At 37.1% G+C, this 22,448-nt stretch overlaps 1 protein-coding gene across 1 annotated transcript in view; it reads left to right on the forward strand.

The window, feature by feature from the left end:
* Positions 1–22,448, forward strand: part of LEMD3 (LEM domain containing 3) — a 48,296-nt gene that overhangs the window by 22,702 nt on the left and 3,146 nt on the right. Inside the window, exons 4-10 of the mRNA XM_035334144.1 lie at positions 5,724–5,791; positions 7,691–7,770; positions 7,849–7,997; positions 9,723–9,824; positions 10,727–10,829; positions 11,048–11,226; positions 18,018–18,099. Coding sequence (XP_035190035.1) covers positions 5,724–5,791; positions 7,691–7,770; positions 7,849–7,997; positions 9,723–9,824; positions 10,727–10,829; positions 11,048–11,226; positions 18,018–18,099 — 763 coding nt within the window. The remainder of the gene's footprint in view (positions 1–5,723; positions 5,792–7,690; positions 7,771–7,848; positions 7,998–9,722; positions 9,825–10,726; positions 10,830–11,047; positions 11,227–18,017; positions 18,100–22,448) is intronic.

Raw genomic sequence — 22,448 nt, forward strand, 5'->3', positions numbered from 1 at the left:
GAAGGTGAAAGTGTAGAAACAGCTGTTCCAGATACGAGGCTGATGATTTGATATGCGCAGGACTATATAGGAAATCTATAAATTTGAGCAGCTCCATAATACTTTTAAATTGCATGAGTAATCTTCCTGCAGAAGTGTTTGTTTCCAGAATATTTACAATATCTGTGGTGAATAAAACAGATGTTTGGACAAACTCCACAGATGTCTCCTTGTATACATTTTGCTTTAACCCAAAGTAGTGTTAGAATGTTTTTCCTGAATGTGTGCAAAATAACGTTTTCTTTAGTTTTAAATTTGCTTTCTGACGGTGTGAGCCTTGCAGTGTTCATCTCTTGCTGTTATGTCTTTATCTTTTTGTTTCAAACTATTTTGTACTTAATAGATGGTGGTAGTTAATTCTGTACTATAAATCACTGGGGCCAAAAGTTTTTTTTTCTAAGATAATCTGTGCAGCTAATCCTTTATCACAGCTAATCTGTGGTGTGCAGGAACATCGCCTGAGACCCACAGCTATGTGCTGTAAAGCACTGAGTTGTGTGAAGTGGAAGTACTGAGTTATTCTAGTTATTCTATTTTTTTTTTTTCCCCTCTTGAAGAGAGAATATAACAGCTTTCCCTTTCCTCAGTGTTGTCTGGCCCTCCAGTGGCTATACAGTAAATGATATATTTGTGGCATGATCCCCCAAATTGAAACCATGTTGTAAGACTGTCTGCTTGCTCAGCGGAGTAGCTTTCACACAGTCAGAAGAATGACTTAACTTTTGTGAGTATCGATAAATTATCCTCAGTGCCAGGTATCATTAAGGTATCAGAGAAAGAAGCCTGCCATCCATCTTTCAGTCCTGCATTGATGTAGACCTGGCACAATAGGTGGAAGCTGCTTAAGAGTCATAAAACGTAGAAGGCTGCCAGAGAGATGCAGGGTTTAGGTGTTGATCTTGTACGTAGTGCAGCACTTCAGAATAGAGGAGTAGCGGAATAGAGTTTTACTAAAGTGCTTCTCTTCAGGTTTCTGTCACATATTTGGAAAAGATTCCCTCATTTTGTACTTGGCAATGAATCACTTGTTCATGTTATAACTATTAGTATTAGAAAAGAGGGATGGAAACTTGCACTAGTATCTTCTGTTAGGCTTTATGCAATGTCCTGGATTACCTTGAAGAAGGCCAGTTCAGAATTTGGTTTGTAGCCTTGTTTGTTTAATTAGGCTTCTTATGTTATTATTGAGCTAGTTTCTTGCCTTGTTATCTTCAATTGGAGAGCAAATGATGGGGCTTTCTATATAAAAGATGAAACAAAAGTTGTTTGAAGGAAGAAAAAGGGTAACAATTATTTTTTATGTGACTTAATATACTATGTTCCAACTGTAGCTGCATTTTCTGTACTGTGTGGTGCTCTGATATTATGTAAAATTATTTAATTATCGTGTATAAAAATAGATTGCCCTTAATGCATCGCTGTCTGCAGAATTATAAGTCTGCCAAGCCTATGGTGAGTAATGCCTACCTCAAAAGAAACTGCAGGGAGAAGCAGAATCTACTCACTCAGTTCTGGGTTGAGGCTTATGTTCTTGTCCAACGGTTCTCTTTCTTAAAAGCAACTTTTTGTTGATATTGTATAGTTCTGTACCTAAGACTTTGTCCTAAAACAAAATCTGTGCTTTATTTAAATTAGACTTCCTTTTGGCATATATTAATTACTGGCTGATTTTGTCTCTCATGGAGAGACTTCAGTAAATCACATCCACTTTCAGTCAGGCTCACAAAATGAATAATCCCAACCCAAATGGCTTTCTTCTGTGCTAAAGGACAGCAGAGGTCCTTCAGATGTGGGCTGAACTAGACTTCCATAGGGAGTAAGGCTTACTGATAAACCTGTGGCTGGAGGGAAATCCTGAAAAAAACAGCAACTGATCCTTAGCATTAATTTCAAGTGCTAGCTACTCTATCTGATTGCTGTCTCAGGCTTTGTTCTGTCACTCTCCTTAATCTTTAGTTCTACAGATTATTGATATTTTGCTGGTTATTGAGTGATTTAAAGACCATTTAGCAAGTTCTGATTCTCCTCAGTGTTAGGCTGTTGAATTTGCCTTTGGGAGATCAGGTGTTACTTGCTCTCACAACATTTCTTCTTCTCTTAGTTTTTTTGGCAACTCGCTTTAGTGGTCTGCTGCTTAACCTCTAAGCAGGCGATGTGCTAAACAACTGCTTTCTAAGCTGTTTGCTTTTTGTAGTGGTTGACCCTGTCGCATCAAGACACCAGCTAGAGTTCTGTGTTAAATCCATGGGTTCCTTAAAGTCTTAGTTTTCCACTCTGTTTTGGTCCTGGTAATGTAAGGGATCGGTTTACATTATAAAGCAAACATCTTACAACCGAATACTTCAGTTAACTGTGCGTGCTGCAGTTTGTCAAACTAGATGCCCAGATGAAAGTCCGTTTTAAATATTCTACTTTGTATGAAGAAGACAATTTTGCTTCCTCTCTGTCTTGAAAGCAATTGTTAGTACAGACAAATGCCTCTTTAGAGCTGAGGCTTTAATTGCTACTTGTTAATATTTCCAGGAGAAGAACCCAACTTCTTCCATGGCTTGCACAAGCGCATTAACATAAGCTAAAAGGTAATTTTGTGATTGTTGCTGGGATGTGTGCTACCTGCATCACGTCTGTACAAATGCAGCTGGAACCATTTTCTGACACCACTTGAAACTGAAGTAGCGCGTCCAGGGAAAGATTGAGCAGGAAGGTCCGTGTTCCCTAAGCTTGCAATAGATGTTTTAGCAGAATGGCAACAGAGGAGCTCTTTTAGAAAGTGCTCAGATATGTCTTGCAGGAAACCTGTGTGAAGATTTTTGTCCTGCTTCAGTTTTATTCCTGGATATAGGGCCTCAAATGGAACAGTTAGGAAACATTTTTGGCTCAGACTATGGAAAGTGGGTTTCCAAGCCAAGTGGTTAATGATTGCACCAAAGTAATTCAAAGTAAGCCTTCATTTGCAGAACTACTAGCTAAAGGAGCAACAGAAATGGCATATAGGAATATCCAGCTGTTTGCAGTAAAGCAGAAGGTTGTCTGACTTGTGAACCGCCTTTCTGCAGGCTTTCAAATTCATGAGTTTCGCAGAAGAAAGCTTTAAATGGTTCCTAGCAATAGGTGAGTTAGAATGAGAACTGCATCTCCAACAGCTTTTTGTACAGGACTCAATCTACATGACTCTGACTTGCTTTCTGGTATCAGGAGTGAGAGGCAGGATGAAAGTGACATTTTTATTTTTACATGTTTTTTTTTCCCCCTGTGACTGTATGTGAGTAATTTGAACTGATGGGCCTTAAACTTTGTCAGATCCCAAGCAACAAAACCATTTTTACTCAGAGGGAATATAGTCAGGAAAAAAATTTCAAAAGCAGTACTGTGAAGAAACTGTCTGCTGGCTTTTTTAAAATGAGACGAGAAGCTGTGAAGTCAGTGTGTTGGCTGCATGCTGCATAAATGTAATTCCTGGAAGGAGGCAAAGAAGATTAGAATTTAAAACTATTAAAGTAGTCTAGTCTGCAGCTCAGGGAGCTTTTGTCTGCTTTTAAGGTGTAGTGCCGTGTTCTCGTAAGAGTGAAAATGTAAGATGAACCCTGCAGCTTGTTTTAAAAATGCCTTTTTCACAGTCTTGTCTTCTGATTGCTTTTTTTCTTTCTGTGTATTAACATCATCCTTTTTACTTTTTTTTTGTTTTGATTCATACTTGGGCTTTCCTACTTATCTAGATTCTTACTAAGCAACCCTCCAAAACCCCAAACTCCTTAGCAGAAGAGTTTCTTCCTCCTGCTCCCCCAAGCTATTTTATTAAGTCAAAATATGACTGACATGCTTCAAGACTTGAGGTCTTACCAAACAACAAAAAAAAGCATAAATGAATGAGTACTTATCAGACATGTCAGTGTCATACAACCTAATACCTGGGTGTGATTGTATGTAAGGGTTCTACAGAGATGCAGTTTGGTTTTGTTGCATTTATTCAATCTGTTCTAGATCTAAAACTGCTTATACCAGAGACTGTATGAATCCAATATGGTTCTCCCAAATTTGTTATTTTCAAAGTATGAAATCACAGCACATGTAAATTTACAGGTTGTAGAATTAATGCAGCACAAAACCAATGTCATCTTGTGAATGTCTAACTAAATTCCTTACGTGAATAACCTGTAACTCCAATTCCTGTTCTGACTTCTAAATTTAGTTGTTTTTTTTTTTTTTTTTGCAAAGCTGCTGTCAGTATTCACCAGTGACCTCTGTAGTTTCACTGTCACAGTGGATCTGAGGAGCTTTGACTAAGTCTCAGATGTTGTGTGCTAATTATCAAGGGAAACAACTTTTAAAGTAGTGTCTCTTCTGCTCAGTAGTTGATTGAAAATGCACACAAGCACGGAGGCTTAGTTCTAGGCCAGAGAACATATGACTGCTCCTAAAAACTGTAAACCAGCAGTAGAAGCACATCCCTACTATGGTGGTGTGCTTGCAAAGCACAATTCAGTTGTCCGTTGAAGTGTATTAAACGGAACATCAATTTAGCAGTCTGCAAAATACTTTTGCTTCATAAAAATGTGTTTTTGTGGAATTCTACTGTGAATGAGACTTGAAGATGCTTTCCCATAACTTACTAGGGTTTGTTGATTTTGTCAGATGGCCTTGGAGGTGTTGGTAGTGAATACCTGCAGTCAGTCCATTTTAAGGGTAATCCTGTCTGGAATAGTTTCAACTTTAAATACTTTTTAAGAGTGTAAGCAAAAGTTCAAGATACTCACACATATACAAAATACAAACTTTCCTAGCATCGCTATAGCTTTGGGAGTGATCATTTGGCATGGACTGAGGAAGGTAAGGTAGAAACTGACCTGACTCAGTTACAGGCTAGTTTTCATTTTTAATGTTTTGGCACAGTAAAATTGCAGGGATGGGTACTAAGATTATTTTTCAGAGATCAAGGAAAAAAAGGATTTGCCATTCTCGGACAGTTCTTCAGAACTACTAGCCAAGTGTTAGATAAAACTGGTGTTAGACCTTCGCTTTTCTGTGTGACTTTGGCATGACTGTCACCAGATTTTTTTTGTGTGTAAATTGGATGCTTTCAGTTAAGGAAAAGTAAACCAGAAGGAAGATGGCATGTGGCTGTGAAGATTGACTGTGCCTTATTTCCTGACTGCCTCTGCATGCTTTCTGAAATACTTAGGAAGATGGTAAAAACAGCATTCTGGGGGCACGTTGGTATGTTGTGCATGTTCAGGAAGGTGATGAATTGCTGTGGTAACTTGGAGCAAACTGAAATGTGGTAAATATGTAGTGCTGGAAATATTGCTGTGGATGTGATAGAACTAGAACCACCTTGGTTTGTTTAATAGCTAATACGTGTTTCAAAGTAAATGGAAATTACTTGGAAGAAGTTGAGTCAGGGTATGGCAACTTTTTAATTCTTTTGATTTTTCTTCATATGATCTTTTGTTCTAATTTCAGTGTAAATATTGAAGTACATTTTCTGATCACATGAATTTGTATAGATGTTATTTGTGTATATTGTTAGCTGTGGCAATCTCTTTTTCATTGGTGGGGTGCACTTCATTCTGACTTTTTCCATATATTTTTGAAGAATTATTTGGCTATTGCTGTTTGTGTTAGGTGACTTTATTCTATGTTGTGCAGAAATAAGGTGATCAAAATAAACAATTCTGTTCTACCAGGGGAACATGAATGTGGGAGCTCTGTTCAAAGGAACCTTACCGTCCAGGAGGCAGCTGCATATTTAAAAGTAAGCAATTGCAGTATTTTTCATTGGTTATATCTAAGAGTTGTATAACTTAAAATTTTACTGTCTGGTTTTGTGTCAGTGTAGTTTCACTTTAATGTAGTGACTAATACTTGACTTAGTATTGAATGTCATTTGGAAATGTTCATACTTGACATTTTTAATGCATGCTACTTACCATTTTTATTTCATGAGATATGGAGATTCTGTGGAAAAGGGAAGGGAAAAGAAAAACTGGGTTAATTGCAATGCGAGTATAGGTACAGTGCTTCAGTGTCAGGAAGGGTTTTTTTTTCCCTTTAGTTAAAACACCAAGTTTTAATGTCACTTGATGGAGATTGTTGACCAACATAAAACAATTAAGAAACTCAAATCTCTAGAAGCTTTTCCAGAAATCAATATGCAATATTTGAGGCAGTTTTTCAACTCTTAGTAGGAAAAGATACTGCCTTCTCTTCTTGGGGAGGAGAGGCTGAAGCATGGCCCTGCAGTGAGCCTGACAGGCAGCAGCTGTGTGGGACACCACTTGTTTCTGTAAATAGAAATGGTCCAGAAGGGCCTTCATGGTAATTTGGTAGGTGTGCAATATTAGGTTATCTCTCTGCCCTGTCATTTGCCCTGCCTCCCTCCCTAAATAAAAAATGATTTCTTGTCTTTTCTTAGCAGCTGTAGAGTTTATTTTAGCCCACATTGGTCTACCCTTCAGTAGGAAGCTACTTGCACATTTTAAAATGGTATAAGATCTTGTGTGGTTTTTTTTTGGGGGGGTGGGAGGGGTGGGGAGTTAAGCCCATGTGACTTTTAATATACAAATTTACAAAAATACTGCATTTTGGCATTTACGTAGTAAACAAAAAGGAGGCGATGTTAAGAGCTTCCCAAAGATGCTGCTAAAAACTGGTTTATCTCAGATTACAGTTATAGATTGTCACGGATGTTCTATATCTGTTAAAAACAGTGTGTTCTGGGAATACATTAAAAAAATAGGTTGATAGCAGGTAACATAATAGGCAAGACCATTTGTTAAATAAATGCCAGTTATCAGAGCTTAGAATTGTTAAAATTCAAATGTCATATGAAAATTTGTCACTTCATACAAAACCATATTTAACTCTGCAATTCCTATTTTTGGGAGTATAAATGCGTGGTTTTTTTTTTTTTTGCAGAATTTCAGTGTTTGGTGATAAAATTTTTCCCAAAGTGAAAATAAGTTAGCTGCTCCTATTTTTTTTTTTCCTTGAGGACTTTCCATTGAGCCTCATTAAAAATTAAGATGGAAATAAAAACTTTTTGGACAGTTTCATTTCAAATACAGTAACTTTGTTCTGCTTTCCTTTTTCTACAAAAGGATGTAAGGTGGACTCTGGAGGTGCTGCTCAGGTTGCAGTGAACGTTCTCCTGTGATAACTGATAGCAGTTAACTTAAATATGTAAATTCCTATGTCGTGATATCAATTCTTGAACTACAAGCATAAGATCATTTGAAAATACCAGTTAAGAAGCTTGAGGAAAAATCACTTAAAAAGTTGCCTCAGCTGATTTTTAGGAGCTATTTTCAGCCAAGTTTATATCTAGTTTGAGTTTTATTCCTGAAATAGATTTTCAATGAGCACCGCCTAGTGGCTGATTTTTTTTTTTCCCTCTGTAGGTTAGAATTCTTAAAGTGTGATTGTGACTAGACTTTTCATATAGTCCTTAATTTTAAGAGTATTAGTAAGTCCCATAGCTGCTCCTAGCATGTATGGATTTTCTTTGCCTAATGAACAGTTATGCAAAAACTGAAGCTTCAAGATCAAAGTCACACAGGTTTGACTACTAATCTGTGCAGTATCTGTATTTTATTGTGGCATGGTAACATTCTGGCTATTTAGAGAATTACCACTAATGTTTGTCTTTTGGCAGAATTTAGATCCAGAATATGAAAGTGTACTTAACACAGCACTACAATGGATCTTGAATAGTGGGGAAGATGTTGGCATAAAGTAAGTGGTCTTTATTGTAAAACAGTGTGTTCTGACAGACTGTATCCTTTTTCGTAAATGCTATATATTTTTTAACAGGTGTATTGGCAGTGACCCTAATGAGATGGATGTCATTAATGTGACAGATGTGAAGTACCTGGAATCCACTAGTCCAAAGATGTCTTTCAGGTGTCGTTTTCGCCGTGCGTTTATTAATGTAACTCATAGATTATCAATATTGCTTTTGGGTAAGTTATCTAAACAATCACCTTTTCGTTGTAACTTGTATATATTCATGGTGGAAAGAGCAACATGTTTACTAGAAGTTTTTACTCAGCTATACAACAGAGCTTCTGTCACCATCTTGGTTACAACACAGACTGTTTTGCACTCTTATACCACTGTATTTTCACATTACTTGCTGTCATCTGCTGCTGTAGTCAGCTGAACCAATTCCTTCTCTGGGAACTTTGACCTTTTCTTGCCAAAGCAGTATCTTGTGTGTTTAAAAAATTCCAAAAGCCTTTTTGGGTGGGAAAAAAAAGGCAACTCAGGAAAAAGATGTAATGGCCTTAATTTTGAGTCTGTTTTATTGTTGTTCAGAAAACTTTAGAAAAATCATCTCTGTAGTTAGGTTCCTGTTCTAGCAAAAGTTGAATTACTTGGTTGTCTCCAAAAATTCTTAACTTTTCTGCAACAGAGACATACAGGTATTTCATCCTTCAGTAAGACTTAATCATTTAATCCGTGATAGTTCTCTAGTTAAGTTTCAAATAATTTCAAGTTTATTTAATTCTTGGCCATATTGAAAATGATGTGTAATAATCATGTGGCCCGTGAAGTGTAAGCACTTCAGTCATTTCTGTGTGGCAAGTTAGAAATATAGAAGATGCAGAACTGATCTCATGCACGTGTTGAATATTCAGGGGATCATTTATTCCAGTATTTTAACAACCTCATAGTTAAAAATAGAAGACCACCTTCACCAGCCTTCTGACAAACGAAAATAATTGGAGGCAAGCTGACCCAAATGGCTGTCTTCCTGATAATAGTGGGTATGAGCTGTACTGGAATATGGAGACAAAACTTAGTATCTGAGTCAGCCACCAGTCTCATCAGTCATGCTGAGCAAATTGCTCAGTGTTCCAACTTTCTCATTTGTATTTGAGATTAATATAAGAGTACCTTTCCAGAAGTGGAGCATTCTGTAAAAGCTGTATCTATTTTCATTAATTAATAGCCATTTTGGCCTAAAGTGATGATGTCCCTCAGTTTCTATCAGTTAACACTGCTGTGTGATCACTGGTGTATGAAGCAAACTGTGCAACTACAGTTTGTGTAGGTATTTGTCATTTGACACCATGGGTGAATGCTGCCCTCAGTCTAAGATGCAAGAAATGAGATTTTTATTTTCAGCTTATGCTGTTGGCCTTCTTAACTAGATTGTTCTTTTTGGGGAATAATCTTGAATACAAAAAGAGCGTTTATCATTGCAAGAAATACAAATTTGTAGCTGAACTGAAGCTGTCCAAATTAGTTAGTTTTGACGTGTATAAATAAAGCATGTGACTTGTCCTTAAGTTAGCGCATATTACGTATTTTTAAATCTTAACATGTTCTAAGTAGCAAGTTTATACAACTTTTAATGATTTTGAATTTTTCCAAGGTAACTGTTTTAATGCTTTTCATCACAAATGAGTAAAATTTCAAACCCCGATAATGCCAATTAACAATGCTATTGTTAAAATAATTAAACATTTTCGTAAAGGTAGCTGCTCTTCAAAGGTTGAGTTGGTGTTGCTATGCTAGTAAAATATAAAAATACTGACAGTAAGTACAGTATGCATCACTAGCTTTGAATTTTGAATTTAAAATGCTAGTTAGTTCAACCAACTTCTGAAGTATGTGGTGTAAAATTTGTTAATAACAGATGTTCTAATACTGTTTAAAGAGTGTTTTATATCTTAATTCAGGTGTAGCAATGGTTTGGGGAGTCTTGCACTACATGAAATATCGTTGGGCAAAAGAGGAAGAGGAAACAAGGCAGATGTATGATATGGTGGTAAAAATCATAGGTATGGCTTCTTTATTCTAATATGTGATGTATCAGCACTGTATAAGCTTTTAAAATACTTGACTTAATTCAATCAATTGGGTTTTCTGCCCAGTCAGTTGTCATCATGCTGTGGCAGCTCTTGGAAAAATGCCTGCTTTGTGTTTTTTTTATACATTGTATGTTAAACCTAATCAAAGTTTTCTTATGGAGATTTAAATCTAAGTAATAGCTGTAATAAATCCACATTGGCATGGCAGTATTTTATCTGTATTGAAAAAACTACGAATGTGATGTTTGACCTGACATGGCAACAATGCTGAAAGACAAAACAGATACAGGAAGCAATCTCTATGCAAAACACCAACACCAAAAAATGTTACTAAAACAGAATGCGTAGTTGAATTCTGATATTCTGCCTTTCCACTTCAACCTACAGTGGTTTTAGTAGTTTGTGTTCATAGCTTTTAGTGCTGTTTTGGGGGATGCATTTTTACTTATTGTTGTACTGCTTTCAGCTATGACAGTCATCATAAGTACAGAGGTAGTAGAGCTGTTTTCTTGCTTTAACGCTTTCATACTTTTTTTTGTCAGTCAAGTTTTGTTGCGGTAGGGGGAAAGCACTTGATTTCCAAAGGTGGCTGTCTTTGTTAGCAATCAAAAGTAGCAGTTGAATAACAGTAAGAAATCTTTTACCGTGTTCCAAAGTTCTCTGTGGGTACTTGGAGGCATTGGATGTGTGGTTAGTTTTCTTGATTTGCCTTCAGCTTGGTTAGGTGTAAAAACACTTCAAAACAACAAAACTTCAAAACTATAAATTACTGAAATTTTAAAGGGGGCTTTGGAGTAGCAGTTCATAGTCAGAATTGATATTTTTCTTTGTATAAACTACATAATTATATGTTTTTCTTACGGTGTTCTCAGATGTTCTAAGAAGTCACAGTGAGGCATGTTCTGAAAATAAAGACTTGCAGCCTTATATGCCTATTTTACATGTGCGTGATTCTCTAATACCATCTCAGGAAAGGTATGTACCTGCTATACATGCTGAATTTTATTACATGGAATAAAGCATATAGCTTAGCAAAACCAAATTGGTCAATTAAATTAATGTTAGTAGGTTACATAGTGTAATGTTCTTGTATACACCTGGGGGAAAAACATCGGTTTTCTCTGAAGTGATGGATGTCAGCTGTGCAGGTTGCTATAATGCTAACATTGTAATTCTTTCTTCCTTTTTTTAAGGAGGAAAATGAAGAAAGTCTGGAATAGAGCAGTTGACTTTCTTGCAGCAAATGAATCTAGAATTCACACGGAGACACAAAGAATAGGTGATGCTGAGTTCTTGGTATGGAAATGGATGCAACCTTCTGTACCATGTGACAAAATCTTAGTAATACCATCGAAAGTGTGGCAAGGCCAAGGTATTGCAAATATAATTGTTTTAATTTCTACTTCTAACTTCTAAGAGGTATTTTATCACTTGAGAATGGAAGAGATTTTCTCTCATAACTTCAACTACCATTATGAACTGTGCCATTTTTTTCTCATCTCGTTCAGTAGATGTACTTCTTCCGTGCGTTCAGCGTCTGCCTTGTTTTCAAGCAAAATAAGCTTTTCTAGTATAACTAAAGGTATACAGCCAAAATGAGTTTCTTTTTCCTTTCTATGAATTAAGAAACAAAAACCTACACAAGCCCTTTCCTTTAATTGGTTGAATTTTGACATCCATTATAATAATATTTCAAATACTCCAAAATACTTTGGAAATTATGTAATCATTTTTATCTGACAGCAGGTAAATCAGAGCTTCTAGACCAGAATTTCCTACCATTTCGTTATCTGTCAAGTACCTTAAGACAGAGTTTGGAGGAAGAGCAGTGTACTTATCCCAGTAGATTCCCTTTGAAAATATAAGACTTCTCAATCAGCAGAATGTACATTTTAAGCATTTCCTAGCAGTGTTCTGGTTCTCCATATTCTACATTCATATTTCAAGCTCTTTGGCACAAAAAAGCACTTGCTTTATTAGAGTCTGTCATGTGAATTTTGCGATGGTCTGTCATTTAAACTTTGTCATGGAGCCAGGTGGCAAAAATCCAGGGGGCTGCATTTGTCTGCTGTGGTCATCTTTTCATAGTTCTTTTTTCATGTTAAACTTTAGTCAAAGGGAAATTTAAGCCAGAAGTCTTGAATTCTGGGTTGCAACATAAAAGAATGGTAATTTCTATCTAAATCTGAGTAGGGAGGGTAAATGTTTAAGTTAAATCTTTGCCAATTGTTTAAATCCTGAGAGTCTAAAAGGATTTGTCTTGCATATTATGTTCTTCTTGAACTCTGTATTCTTTCATCATTGTGACTGTTGTAAGCTCTCTACAGAATCCTAGTTTATAAACTTGGTGGTTTATTTTGATGGTAAGGCAAGAAGGAGCTGCTGCTTGTACAGTTTTTAGTTCAACTTCTTTGCTAATTGGATGTTATCGAGGTTGAATTGTGCATTACTTCTGTGACATTGAACTAGATGTTGAAAGAAGCTTTGTTAAAAACAACAGACAGACTTTTTGCCCTTTTTGGGCACTTAAGCAAAATTCCTACTGACAAGAAATTACGGTCTAGTTTTATGCTCTTCTGGAGCATGCTAATTTTGATCTTGTTTTAACTAATGCTTATAGGTAACCAGCTTAAGTCTTTTTGCTTTTATTGGTATACATTCTTACTTGTAAGAAACAATATTTTTATTTCCTATAAAAGAGAATATAGTTTAAAGTGACCTCTTCAAATGTAATTACTGCCTTTTCAGACAGAAGGAGCTTCTTTGTGGCCTGGAACAGTTATACTGAAGCAGACCTGATTGCCTGAATAAAAAGAATGCTAACATTTCAATTTGGTCCCAGGGCATTTGTACATGTCCATATGTTACGTGTATGCTTTCATCCCTTGGGTCTTAAGTTTTGCTTTTTGTATGTTCAAAGCAAAACCAAGCAATTCTTTCCCATCAAAACCAGCAAATATTTTTGAGACACTTGCACATAGTTGACATGTTATTTGATGAGGGTCTGAGTTTCTTGCTTCTCTGCAAAATGTTATGTTGGGATATGATTAAGTATCGAAGTTATGCCATTGTTTTTAGCTTTATACTTCTCATTTTTAATCATTCATTGGAAACAAGATGTTTTTTTAAACATATAAATAATACTACAGGCTTGAGGTTTTGCAGTCACTGTCTTGAAATAATAATAGCATAGCATTCTGCTGTGACAACTATATTACTGATTTCAGCTTTTCAAAGTTTTAGTAAGAAGTGAGTAACTTTTCATGAGAGTTGCAGTGCTTTTTTTTTTTTCAGGACATTGTTTATCAGGAATATGTGAGTGTTTTAGGTACAGTGCAGAAGTGGGTGGATGTTTACGGCTGTTTCTGTTCCATCTCTATAATACTGTCATGATGAATTTTCAGGCGTTTCAAATGAATAGTGTCTGCAAGCTATGTATATTGCAATGCTGAATCTTTTATGTTGTGTATTCATCAATACAGGCTGTGAAACATGATGCTCCAGTTCTGGAATTTCTCATTTACTGCTCATTTACGCTCTCAACTTTTCTTGTCATGTGTGATTGCGATATAAATCGCTTCATAAAATTCTGTTCTGTATCAAAAATCAGTCTGGATTTTCCTTCATGTGGAAGGCTTCTCCATTGTGATAGCCCAGGTGCTGCTTTGCTACGTGAAACATTAATTCAAGACTCCCAGCAGAGTTGTAGCTTCCAAAACTTCTTAGAAAGCTACTATAGTAGCTACTGTTAGGTATCATAAATTTGAGCATCTAATACCTACTGCCACATACTGTAGATGTAGACAGAATAGTTTTACCTGTCAGCTGTGGCTTTTAGCTAGAATATGTATTTGATAGGTTCCTTCTATGCTTTTACTGCTGCATAGGATATGTTAAGTGCTATCCTGTTTCAATTCTTTCAACAGCTGTTTTCCTAGTTCTTGTTATGTTTGTAGTTCAGCCTTTGAAGAGTTGACATTGTATACTTTGTCTGTAACAGAAGAGCCTGGGAGTTGCTGAAGGAGCAAAGTTTTTTGTTTTCTGTGCATCTTAGTACAAAGTTAGCATCACAGTTTAAAAAAAAAAAAAAAACTTGATCTGGTGTAGGTCTGTAGCAGAACACAATACTTAAGAGTATGTGCAATTGAAGAAGAAAGCCTATTGCCCTGTCAACACGTACTGGGTTATTGATGTATGATACCGTGTGTTTTAAGTATGGGACCTGTAGCATGTGTGAGGATCTAGGCTCTGCTGTATCTGTGTTAGTATCCAGAGTTCAAGTGTTACGGCATTTTGTTCAGTCCTTCAGGGTGCAGCCTGCACTTTCACAAGTGGTAGCTTGTGAGTTTTTTTTCCAGTCTGTCAAAATCTGGTGATGGTGATCTTACTTTGAGATACCATCTACTGGTATGGTTGACGTATTTGTCAAAAGAACAATGGGTAGGTAAACTCACTGTAAGATGGACGCATATGAGCAGTATTCTGAAAACAATGTACAGGGGAATTGTCAATTCAAAGATCTTGTTCATGCTGAAATATAATTTAATTAGAGCAGTGAAAGAAATATTTTTAGTGTTGAATTTTCTTTTGAAAGAAGCATGTCTTCAATAACAGGAGCTCTAAGGAAAAAAACATGTGGGGTGAGCTGCAAAGTAGCTCAACTAACAGTGATAGCTAAAGTTGCTTTACAGCTCAGGAGACGAGATAAAAAGGTTCTCTGAACCTCTGGATTCACCCTGGGTTACCACATCTAGGGTGATATTTCATCCTGCAGAATGCAAGATAATCTGTTACCTTGAGTGAACAATAGCCCTCCTCCACCACTCGTGAGAATACAATCCTTTCTCTGTGTTGAAAAGTCTCTCTTTACTGCAAGAAGATTGTGAAAAATACTTATACCTGAGGGAGAATGCTGTATCCATCCCACATTAGTTTTCTGTAGCTGAACTTAGCTGAATTAAACCTCATCTACCACATTGTCCTTTCTTAACAACATTTAGTAATACTTCAATAACTTTTCTCTCTACTGAAGAACCTTGTATGTTGTGTGAAAGTGCATAACTTCAGCACATTCTAGTAAGCATTTTATCTTTTTACTCTTGACGCTGATAAGAGTTAGTATTTCATAAATAAGTGATCTGGGACTTAATGTGAATAAATCTGTTCCTCAGAAGTGTATTTATCTGCATCTTGTGAAAGTCTTCAATTTTATGTGCATCAAATCCATGTCTAAAGATCTGCTGGGCTGTTTTATAACTCACGGTAGAGATGCCAGGGAACCTTTTTTGCAATAATACACTAGTGAATCAAGAGGTATAGCAAGCTGTACCACACTTTCTTAGGTGTTTATTTTGAAGTCTGTGTGATTGCCCCTTCTTCCATTCTTCCATCATGGACATAGTCCAGTCACAGTGGTACAGGGCTTTTTGACCGTGGTCATTGTTAGCAGCTGCTGTCTGAACACCCATGATACTGTCATGTTCAGTTTAAGGTAATAAAACAAAGTACATTATGATTGAGATACAAAGTTCCTTGCTTCTCTTGAAGGTTCTTGCTAGTCTTGAAGAGGAATTTATGAAAGTCCTAAAAATGTTCTTGTCACTGTTTTACTGCATAAAATTGTTTGTTTTCCTTTCCATATCCACCTTTTCACCCTCAGCTTGTAATCTTAACTGCTGAGACCTATTCAAGAAAAGAAACATCAGATGAGATGCTGAGTTACGATGTAGCTTAGACTGTTGTCCTGGAAGAATGCTTGCATATGCTCTTATTCAGGGGAACTCTACTGTGAGAATATCTTGTATGTTCCATGTCAGTGTAAATTTTTAAATAATCAGCATTGTGATCAGAATAGATTTGTCACCTGGTAACTGAAACTTGCTCTTTTGTGGGGAGGGAGTAGAGCTAATTGTTATAGATATCTCTTGAACTTCGCTGCATATCTGTTTACTACACTATTTTGAATTTTGCTACATAGGTACAGTACTTTGCCCTTTTTTTTGTTTAGCTTCCCTTTTCAGTCTGATTTCTGGTATACGTTTCAACGCCTGTTACTGTGGTAGCCATTATTTTGTATCTCAGTGATTTCTGTAGTTATTTTTTCCATGCAACATAGATGGAGCTTTTTGTAGGCACCTGAGATCCTCACAGGCTTTGGCTTGGAAGATTATCAGAAATTGGAGCTGGTAGAGCTTGGGTTTATAGGTATCTACATTAAAACACAAACTTATTTTTTTGGTTATTTTTGCATAGCTTAGCTGCCTTCTTAAATTACAGTATCTTTTTTGGAGTTCAAAAACAACTTCACAGAAGTGTTGGTCCTGTGCGCCAAGGGTCTCTGCAAATAATCTCACCATCCTTTATCATTGGATTAAAAGGATGTGCTGAATAAACCTAGCTATTAACAATCAGCACATAATTTCCTCAACCCCACGCCTTTTCAGGTCCAGGTCCATGACTAGGCTACCCCAGATCACCTTCTCCAGTGTGGTGTGGTGCCCCAGTGTACAATATGCTGGTGACATTTCACCCTCCCTTGATCTGCTGGAGCCAACCTACCTGAGTAAGGTAAGTCCATGTATTTTTCAATGTTGCTTAGTTCTGTAAAGTTTTTATTGTATACCCTACATATAATTTTTAATCAAGGGCAAAAAACTTTACAAAACCACGTGCTATTGAAAAAAGGACTTGTCCTTAAAAGCTATAGGCAGCTCAGAGATAGATGCAGTGTCACCAGCATATTTAGAAAAACATTCCTAAGAAAAACTGGACAATTGTAGGTGTTGGTGACTTGGATAATGCATAGTGTATATCATTTGTGGAGGTTAAGGTTAAATTCAGAGCCCACATTTTCTAACTTCTAGTTGGTAACTGTATGTTTATTATTTTTTTTGCCTTAAATTTATGTGAGATCTAAGTCATCTATGCTGTATCTTCAGGCAATGAACTTTCTCGTGGTTAGTGCTTGCCTTTCACGTGCAGTGTCTTCTGTGCGACTGACAGTAGGTGTTTTTTTGGTGGATTATGGAAGAGCAGTGGTGTTCATATATGTTGGGTATACTTCCAAGATTTTGTTTTTAAAGGTCAGCAATAAGAAACACTGCTGCCTAGAACTTAGACTTCTAACGCTTGAAATGTAACATCTTGAATCTGTCAAACTTCAACAAAGTAGGGACTGAAAAAGGCCAAGTATTAGCCTCAGCTTGGTGCATCATTATGTCTTGCTGAGATTTGTAATCTTATGTTTAAACTCTTCCATCTACTCATCTCCAGATCCTCAAAGTAAAACTTTCTTCAAGCCTTGAAAGTAGTTTCACCAGGTTATGCACTTTGGGCCTTCTCATGGCATGGAACTACCTTATCTGAATCTGAAGGGTCCTGTATTCCTTTTCTTACGATGCAATCTTCTGTTGCGACTCCCGGAGGGAGAACTTGGGAACTTTAGAAAGAAGATAGTATTCATTTTAGAAGCTCAGATAATATTTGATGGGACTGTTTAGCTTTGAAGGAGTTACTCAGCTGTTATTTTTAATTTCCAATTTTCCTTGCATCTGTTACGTCTTCTGCTGCATTTCATTTTGTGTTTTTTTCAAGTTTCTCAACGTGTGTAGAGTATCTAGGGTTATGCAAGCTCCATCCTTGTAAAGGGCTACTTGACAGTTGTTACTGAAACGCAGATGCAATGAATCATCCATCTAAGCATCTCCCTGTGTCTTAGACAAATGGACAGTAGACTGCCTTGGAAGTGGAAGAAATGAAAATTGACTAGGTATTTAAAACTGGGTAACCTGCAGATCCAAAAATTCCTTCCAGATGTTAAGAATATCTATCTTGTCACAGAGACACAATGCCAATGCTTTCTTCTCAACTGCATAGCATTTAAAATACCTTCCATTCCTTCCATTTACTATGGCCCAAACATAAGTGAATGCATTATCTCTTTAAATCTAGAAGTTATAAATATAAAAAAAAAATCAATTACTGGGTATGATCCACTTTTGTCAGTGTGGTAGAAGACTAGGGAGACTTATTTGTTTGAAAGTTTTTCATATGTGGATGAAAGTATTATTTTGAGTCATACCTTTCTGTTTTTAATGTATCAAATGGTTAGCTGGATGTATTTATTGACTTCCATAATACCTATTAAATTTGTTTATCTTATAGCATTTCATCTAGATAGAAGAAATTCGCCGCCAAACAGCTTGACACCATGTCTAAAGATTCGCAATATGTTCGACCCAGTTATGTAAGTTTTTTTAAAAAAATCTATATTTTTGTATTGATTTGGAAGTGTCTACTTTTGTTCTCTGAGAGGGGTTTGGAAGAACAGAGTAAACATGCCTGCCTTTGAAAGCAGTGTAAGTATATAGTATATCTGAATGAGTAACAAACTTTGCTTCATTTGCCAGGAGTTAAGGTATAATAAATAGTTTTAGCCTTCTAAAGCTTCACCTTCTGTCATGTCATATCCTCACTGGCTGTGGACTAGATCATGTTAGGAGTTGGGGTCTGACATTTAGGGCACTAACACATTGATTATGCCAGCTACACCTTTCTGGTCTTTGAAATCTGGTTTGTCCAGGGCAGGGACTCCAGAAACCTCTTAAGTAATTTATTCCCTGATATGATTACATAATGGAGAAAAGAGGATGCTATGCTGCCTTACAGAGTAGAAATAACATGCTAATAGAAAATGAGGAATATGAGAAGCTGAACGCAAAACAAAAGCTATTGATAAGAATAGGGAATAAGAGGAAGTAGGAAAACAGCAGAGACACAAGTGATTGCTAACTTCAGATATACATCTTTGGGTCTGTTTCATGTCTGTTTCTAGACATGCTTAATTATTTTAGCTTCTTGCCTTCCTGAGATATATTGGTTGGTCTGAGTAGTGCTGAAATCCAGTCCTGAAGCTTCACTGTAATATTTATGGGTATACTGCATTGGTTTTATTGTTTCCAAATGTTAGCTGTTCAAATATCCCATTAATGGAACTGGTAACTAGGATGTTTTTCTTCAAAATAGTTCCTCCTTATAGGCTATGCCTTTGCTGTAGACTTCAGTGTTGCTTGAAAATGATTGTGTCAGTATTAGAAAGTACATTTAAGCTAAATTTTATAAACTAGTTGTTCTTTCATTTTTTCCTTAGCACCTCTGTCCAGTCAACTATTTGAACATTACAACTTGTATCTAACGTATTTATATTTTAGATCTTTCCTTTTGGGTGTTGTCAGCTCCATTACTGAACTGCTGAATTACAGTCCTAGTGGGGTACTTCATCCCATTCTGTATTGCACCCACTGCCTCCTTCCTCTTCCATGAGTTGTCTTACAGAGGACTTAATACTTTTTTTTTCACATCCTTGCAATAATTTACAAAACAAAAATCACCTCAGTGCAAGAGGAAATAATTCAACTGTGTATGTCAAAAGGAAGGAGGCTTATGTTCTTATCCCAGTCTGAAAGAAATGAATGCTTTCAATGACCTAAAACGCAGAATGTACTGGTGGTGTATGTGATTAGGTTGGCAAATACCATTTGATTTCAGATGAGACATTTGCCAAGGGTGCAAGACATGTTTAACGAGGTTAGTTTTAGTTGTTCTTTAAGTCAAGCTATTATATGCTAACTACAAGTGACTAAGCATGTTTCAACAATATTCCAGTAGCTGGTAGAAGAAGCCATCTGTAAAAGTGGTCTTCTCTTTACCTGAGCATCATCTGGAGAACATGCCTGTTAACTTGTATGTATCAGTGCTGACAGTCAGTAATGATCTTTCTATTTCCAGAAGTCAGAAACGTACCTGAATGTTGTGAACCCTCAGGCCACAGCATCTGACTTAAAATGTTGAGTAATTTTGCGTGTATGTTTTAGGCATTTACTATGCCAGGCACAAACCTGTATTCTAAAACAGTCTAGGCATCATTTGGATACACCATTTTTGTTTTTCTGCATCTGTCACTAAATCGGTGACAAGAGTTGGTCACGAAACATGGTTAGCATTCCTGCAAGAACCACATTGACAGCTGATGGAACGTACGTGTGCAGGACCAGGGAAGGGCAAGTCATGTCTTTTGGGGGGGGCTGTTTCATTATGGGAAATTCCAAGTTAGTTTCAACTGTTAATGTTTCATGTGCAAGTTCTGTAAAACAAAAGCAGACTAGAATAAGAATACACTTCTGTTTAATTTCCAAACAGGAAATGAGCACTTGGGAGTAATTCAGTGACTTGCGGTATTTGAGGAAAAAATGTCTGGTTTATACCAAACCAGCAGAAAAGCTGATTGCCTACCCTACTCTTCCTGCGCTAGCTGGATTTCTGCTGATAAAAGCATGCTTCTCAAGAAAATCTGACCCCTTGGACATGAGTCCTGAGCTGGGAGGGAGGGAATGCACCCAGAGCAAGATTTCTAGGCTTTTTCAACTTTGACTTTAGTTCTCCAACATCCTGAGCACAGCATGATGTTATTTAGAAAATACCACTGTTCAAACCGTTAAAGAACTGGAAGGAACTTGTATATTCCCTTCATAGAGTCAATTCAGAATACAGAATCACAGAATATTCCGAGTTGAAAGGGACCCACAAGGATAGAGTCCACGAGTTTCCAATTCAGGTTGGAAAAGACCTCTAAGATGATTAAGTCCAACTGTTAACCTAGCACTTCCAAGTCTACAGCTGTACCATGTCCCTAAGCACCACATCTACGTGTTTTTTAAATACCTCCAGGGATAGTGAGTCAACCACTTCCCTGGACAGACTGTTCAAATGCATCACAACCCTTTCAGTGAAGAAATCTTTAATAATGTCCAACTTAAACATCCCCTGGCACAACTTGAGGCCATCACAACTTGAGGCCATCTCCTCTTGCCCTGTCGCTTCTTGTTTGGGAGAAGAGATCGATCCCCATACCGCTACAACCTCCTTGGGGGTAATTGTAGAGAGCAATATGGTCTCCCCTGAGTCTTTTCTCTAGGCTGAATAAACCCAGTTCACTCAACTGCTTCTCTTAGGATCTGTTCTCTAGACCCTTCGCCAGCTTTGTTGTCCTTCTTTGGACACACTCCAGTGCTTTGTTTCAAGTGAGGGGCCCAAAACTGAACACAGTATTTGAGGTACAGCTTCACCAGAACTAAGTATGGGGGACAATTGCTTACCTAGTCATGCTGGCCACACTATTCCTGACATGAGCCATTCATTTTGAGATGTCTAGTAGAAAGAAAACATTTGGTCTTTCAGTCTGAGTAGGATGTATCTTCTAATTTTTGCAGGGTTTTAAGTTGTAGGTGTTTTCCACTGGGAGGTCTCCTTGCCACTGGAACCTTCATTTGCATCTTTTGCACACTTGTGTCCCTGTCCTATGATCCTATGTGTCCTTACCTATGATCTTCCTGAGTAAGTGGCATCAATTGATTCTCTAACCAGTCAACATCAAATATCAGAAACAAATCTGGCATTCGATGTTGCCAAAGTCCCTCAAGTGTTGTCTTACAGACTGTCTTGACACAAGTAGATGTGGAAAGATGAGTTTAGGGCTGCTTGCAATTTCAAACAGGAAGGTGATGGCAGGCAGGTAGAAGGGGAGGACAAACCCCTAAAATATGGATTGCTCCTTTGGATTCTTAGGATTTGCTTTTTTTTTAAAGCAAACTATGAGACCCAATTTACCAAACACTCAATAGCTGAAGTACTAAGCAGGCCCCAAGGGCAAGACGCTGATGTCAAGTTTTAAAGAAACCACTCAGCTGGCAAGGATGAGATTGTTGGGAATGTGGGGAAGGAGGATGTTTACTCTCTGTGGACTAAACATGAGTAGACTTTACATTGCTCTTCAGCTAAACAATTTGGTCCATGTACTCTGAGGAAAAAAAAAAATCATTGAAAGTGGCTGAAGTAACCTTGCAAGAAAAAAATCTTTGATTCTATAGCAAGCTGCAGTGGAAAATCCAAGTGTACTTATTGGCTGTGTGTAGCTCAAAGTAGTTTCTTTAATCAAGAGCAGTATAAAATGTTTTCTTTTAGAGGAGAAAAATGAAAATGAGTCACACAACTAAAACTTGTGTGGCTGTTGACAGAGTAGATGCTCTATAGCTGTCCATAAATTTGATATTCGTGTGTAAGGAGTTGTACTTGCATGCAGGGACTTGTACACACAATTTTATCCTTAAGGGTTTTGAACTTTAGTGTCATACGCTTCGCACCTGAAGGAAACTTCCTATATTTTCTCACAGGTTCTTCCAATATCAGATTGAGTTCCTATGTCATGTGATTGAATGATTTTAGGTACTGAATGAAGAATGCTCAAAACCTCAATTTTTAATATAAATTTGTTGTAAGGAGGTACCTCTTAATGTAGTTTTGCACTTTTTCCAAGCTCCTGATCTCAGTTCTAGGTAATAGATCAAAAACGTACAGAGTAGCCTAGTGTTAGAGGAAAACCTCTGTAGAGCACAATAATGGATGCAAAGGACCTGGCATTATGCTGTATGCACTTTGAAGAGTTAGACTTTGGACCACTCTAATCTAGTCCTATGGACTGAATGCCTGTTAGCAGCTGTGGTACATTAAATGCCCTCTTGATGACATCACTGAGTTAAA

The sequence above is a fragment of the Oxyura jamaicensis genome, chromosome 1, assembly GCF_011077185.1.
Source record: "Oxyura jamaicensis isolate SHBP4307 breed ruddy duck chromosome 1, BPBGC_Ojam_1.0, whole genome shotgun sequence".
NCBI lineage: Eukaryota > Metazoa > Chordata > Aves > Anseriformes > Anatidae > Oxyura > Oxyura jamaicensis.